This window comes from Marmota marmota, unplaced genomic scaffold, assembly GCF_001458135.2.
Source record: "Marmota marmota marmota unplaced genomic scaffold, marMar, whole genome shotgun sequence".
NCBI lineage: Eukaryota > Metazoa > Chordata > Mammalia > Rodentia > Sciuridae > Marmota > Marmota marmota.
In genome coordinates, this window is record NW_025999842.1 from 1,294,920 (window position 1) to 1,300,074 (window position 5,155).

The following is a 5,155-nucleotide window of genomic DNA, read 5'->3' on the forward strand; positions in this document are numbered from 1 at the left end:
TACCTGAACATATTCACTGTGAAGAACAAACAGTTACCAAGGGTCATATATGAATAGGCACAGATAAACAGGGCTACAGAGAGAGCTGTAAAAACAGAACTAAAGGAACCGTCTAAAATTAGATTTAAAAATCTCCTACTGATTAAAAAAACTTCAGGCCCCTGACACAGGCTTGAAAAATCATTTTAACTTTAATTTACATTTCACTTTACGTGATGAGTATATAAAAATTACTCAGAGGAATAATCTTCCTTTTGACTTTCCTAAATGTGAAAGAAACTGTTTAATTCAGAATAACTTTGAAGTCTGGTAATTTATTTACCTTGTTCAAGAAAAATATTTAGTTACTCCTTAAAATTTGAACTGTCCAACTCTACCATATTAGTAACTACATATGATACAACAGTATTAGATGTTGCACATACAGATACATGACCTATGTTCTTAAGAAATTACATTTTGATGAAGAGAGAGTGGCAGAAAGGAGAATTTCCTAACACCACACTAAATGCTATCATAATGATAAGCATGTGTCACTATGAGAGTACAAAAAAGAAAAAAAAAGATAAAATTTCGAAGTTACTTTAAAAATCATTTGAATAAACCTGATATTTGAATTCCCTCTAAATAGTGTTTTTTTATACTTAACATTCCTGCAAGAGTCCCATTCTCCCCACCCCAACATGCACACAGTGATAGTGCTAGGTACTAAAACTAGGGTCTCACAAATGTTAGGCAAGTAGGCAAGTACTCTACCACTGAACTACATCCCCATCCTATTTTATTTTGAGACTATGTCAGGCAAAACTGCCAAGTCTGCCCTCAAACTTGAAATCCTCCTACCTCAGCTTCCTGAATAGCTAGGATTACAGGTACATGTCACCAAGCCCAACTTTTTCTGAAATAAGTCACTTGAGTTCACTGTCTGCCATGGGACATTTCTTGAACTGATGTTTATGTGAATACCCTATAGAGAAAACATGTAAAAGAACTGCTTTGGAACAAAGTGGAAATGGGGAAACAAAGGAAGCAGTACCTTAAAACCACTCAATCCATGACCTTTATGGGTTTTCCCTTGGAATTTGGTTTCTTCTCTAAAGAACCAAGAAATTGGGGCTGGGGTTGTAGCTCAGTGGTAGAGCACTTGCCTAGCATGTGTGAGGCAATGGGTTCAATCCTCAGTACCACATAAAAAAATAAATTTAAAAAATAAAGGTATTATGTCCATCTACAACTAAAATAAATTTTTAAAAAACAAGAAATTAAGGAACTTTAGGACAATGCTGTACAAATTTCTTACAGAGCTTTTCTTTGTAGTACAAATAATTTAGAATTAGTTTAGCAAAAAAAAAAAAGATAAGCCTAAGCATATCTTGCTTCTATTTCCAAACATGTAAGAGGTAGTAAATTTTTAAGCAGATAAAATACCTTTTTGTATGTTCTTTTAGTCACGTAGAGTAACACATGCCTGTAGTCCCTACTACTTAGGAGTTCATATAGTAACACACAATGCTAAGCCCAAATATAAATATTATTGCATAGATTAAAATCAAAATGTATAAAGTATAGGCTATTGAGCCAAACTATACACATATCTAGGCACAATCTACAAGTTCTTGATTACTGATTTGAAAAATCTTGGCTAGGCCCTTGTTATCTTGTAATTTCCTCTAAATGAAGACTCCTCAGTAAGGAGAGGTTGCACTTGCTGCATATTTTGCTAAAGTAAGTTCAACTTAGTGGAAGTTTTAGTATACAATATTTGCACGGGCAATCACTTGTTAAGTAAAATGATCTGTTACCCCAAACAGTCAGATATTGATTTAAATAATCAATTCACATTTTTGTAGTTGTTTGCAAGTAAATCCCTCTCTTACCTTATGAATTTCAAATATGTGCCATGCAGAATATCTAAAAGGAACAATTTTTAAGAGTTATGCAAATCCCCATTTATTTATATGATGGATTACTGCAGTAAGATGCACAGATTTTTGATCTACCAAGTATATCTTTTTTTTTAATTTTTATTGTTGGTTGTTCAAAACATTACATAGTTCTTGACATACCATATTTCACACTTTGATTCAAGTGGGTTATGAACTCCCATTTTTACCCCGTATACAGATTGCAGAATCACATCGGTTACACATCCACTGATTTACATATTGCCATACTAGTGTCTGTTTGAGAATATTAAAATGAAAAGAATGAATGATACATAAAGATCAATCTTAAATCTTTGTTTTCAAAACGTATATACATCTCCTTGAGAAAATGCAAAACAGGAATTTTGCAGCGCAATTAAGGGACTTACTTTATAACTGTTCCTTTGGTGCCCCCTGCTGTCGTTAACATAACTCTTGTGGTTAAACTTACACGAAGATCATCTTGGTCCAAACCCAGTAGTTCAGCACAATATTCCAATGACTGAGTAGATTTATTCTTCAGATTACAACCACCTAATGAAATTTAAAATTAATAAACATTATCTAATCCAAATTTTCAAAACCCATTTCTCAGAATTACACTTTACTATGTTCTCTCTCATATGAGGACGCTAACACAATGGAGGGTGAGATAGAAGTTCACTGGATTAGACAAAGTGGAATGAAGGGAAAGGAGGGGCAACTGGAATAGGAAAGACAGTAGAATGAATTCAACATAACTTTCCTTTGGTCATATATGAATACACCACAATGAAACTCCACGTCATGTTCAACCATAAAAATGGGATCCTTGAGCTCCATGCTTGGAAATTGTGTAAAATAACTAAAAAGTTCCTTATTTATGTTTATTTGGTTGCATTTTAAAAATGCACTTTGCCCTGGAATTATGATGTTGCATAGGTCTGTGTTTTTACCTTCATGATAACACAGTGGTTCTATGAAGATAAATAATTGTATTTATACCTATGAAGTATTATGATAGTTGAATAAAAAAATAAAAATTGTCTTTCCTTGAAAAAAAATGGGATCCTAATTAGAATGTTATACTCCATGTATGTATGTCAAAATATACTCTGTTGTCATATATATCTAAAAATAATAAAACACAAAACAAAAAAGTCAAAATACAAAAAAAAGAATTACACTTCACTAATAAAAACTATAGAATACACAAGGCTTATTTGTAACTCTTTTTCACATCTTTGTCAGATATTCCAAGACGAACAAGAGATCCTAAGTCAGGAAAAGCCTATGGTATAACAGATCCCCTTATCTGTAGTTTTGATTTCCATAGTTTGTTACCTGCCATAAACCACAATCCAAACATATTAAACGGAAAATTCCAGAAGTAAATAATTCATAAGTTTTAAATTGTGCACCATTTGGAACAGCATAATAGAACTGTGTGTCATCTTGCCAGGGATGTGAATTACCCCTTCGTCCAGTACATCTACACTAAAATGACATAATTCTCAAAAAAGTAACCAATAATTCATTTAAATATTTCTTTTCTTTTATTATATTGATAAATTTTTATATATACCTATATGAATTATGTAAGGTTAAGAAAACAACTTTTTAAAAAATCTTAAAAATGCAAAAGACTTTTTAAAAAAGGAAAAGACTATAAAATAAAGTAAGGTTTTCATGTCACTCCCTTTCCAAAATAGTTCTTCAAACATTTTTAAGTTTATTATTATAATAAAATACTTTTTTGTTATATGGAATCTAAAAAACATAGGCAGTCCCAGAAGGCATTTTAAGTATTTCCATCATGCAAAAACCATATTTATGACAGTTAAGAGTCCTACAAGTACTGGGAAATCATATTAGCCAAATTTTATTGCTATATCACTTGCATGTATAAATATGTAACAATGAATCTCACCATTATGTGTAATTATAATGCACCAACAAAAATACAGAAAAAATTCCTTACACGTTTACTGGAAAATAAATTTTCCAATAAAATAATTTCAAAATATTTTTTTTCACCAAGTTTCTAGGACATGCCAAAAATGAGCTATCAAGGGGGGAAAACCCCACTTCTACTTAGAAATCATTTGGATCACAGATTTAATGGAGAGTCATAGGAAAGATGAAGATAAATGTAATAAAATCTTAGCTATTAATATTATATTAGTCTAGTTTTATCTCTTGAGCCTTTGCCTTATTACCATCTGTACTATATCCTGCTTATTTCTGCTGCAACTGAAGGAACTTTAAGAAAAAAATAAAGTGATAATGCAAAAATGTACTTAATCCCTTCTGACTAATTAGTGCTCTTCAACTAACTGGATCATGCAACATCCATGATACTCCATATACATCTACAAGTTCTACCACAGGACAATAATTAGAGGTATGAAAATACAACCTATTACTTATAATAACATTTCCAAAGTGTATGCTAATTATCCTAACACTTAAAATCTTTCTTTGTTACTTAGAATCTCCCATATGTTCCTTTAACATTGCTAAAAAGCAAATGAAACATGACAACATTCATTATATTTTCACAATAAATTTTCCAATTCCTCTAAAAAACTGATAAGAAATTAAATGTACCCTAAAAAATATCTATATTGCTACAATTTCATTTTAAGTAGGCAGCAATCTGTATTTTTATTTTACGTATTCACTAACGGTGATTACTATGTACCAACCACAAATACTCAAATCATTTTATAAATATTTAACTTATTTATTCCTCTTCACAACATGAAGACCATTATTACCCTTAACAGTGAAGAAACTGAGATATGGAAAGGTTAAGTTCCTCTCCCAAGGTCATGCACAGCAGATAGTACAAGATAAAGCTGTCTGATTCAAGAGCATGTGAGCTTATCTATGCTATGTTGAATCTCACATTATTGATTTCACAGCATCACAGGACATTAAATCTGAAAGTCATTGTCTATTTTAGTATACTCATTCACAGATCATAAGGTTTAGTAGCCTGGAGGCAATGAAGGACAATTATTACAGGCTTCTGAGCTAGTCAGACATGGATAGAACAGGTTCTCCCAGCTAAAACTTATTAATAACCATGTGTATTATCTCACTTTTGCGCAGGCTCCTCATCTATAAAATGGAGATAATATCTCTTACCTCGTTATTTTTTGATGTTTTAACTATGATTATGATAAAATATAAGATGTGAAAAAAAGTATCTTGCATAGGGTACTTTTTTTTTTTTTTTTTTTTTT

General features: G+C 31.5%; 1 protein-coding gene across 8 annotated transcripts in view; it reads right to left on the bottom strand.

The window, feature by feature from the left end:
* The window catches only part of Myo6 (myosin VI), a 142,682-nt gene that overhangs the window by 53,104 nt on the left and 84,423 nt on the right, over positions 1-5,155 (bottom strand). For all 8 annotated transcript variants that reach the window (XM_048799906.1, XM_048799862.1, XM_048799822.1 and 5 more), the window contains one exon: positions 2,315-2,459. In XM_048799906.1, coding sequence (XP_048655863.1) covers positions 2,315-2,459 — 145 coding nt within the window. The remainder of the gene's footprint in view (positions 1-2,314; positions 2,460-5,155) is intronic.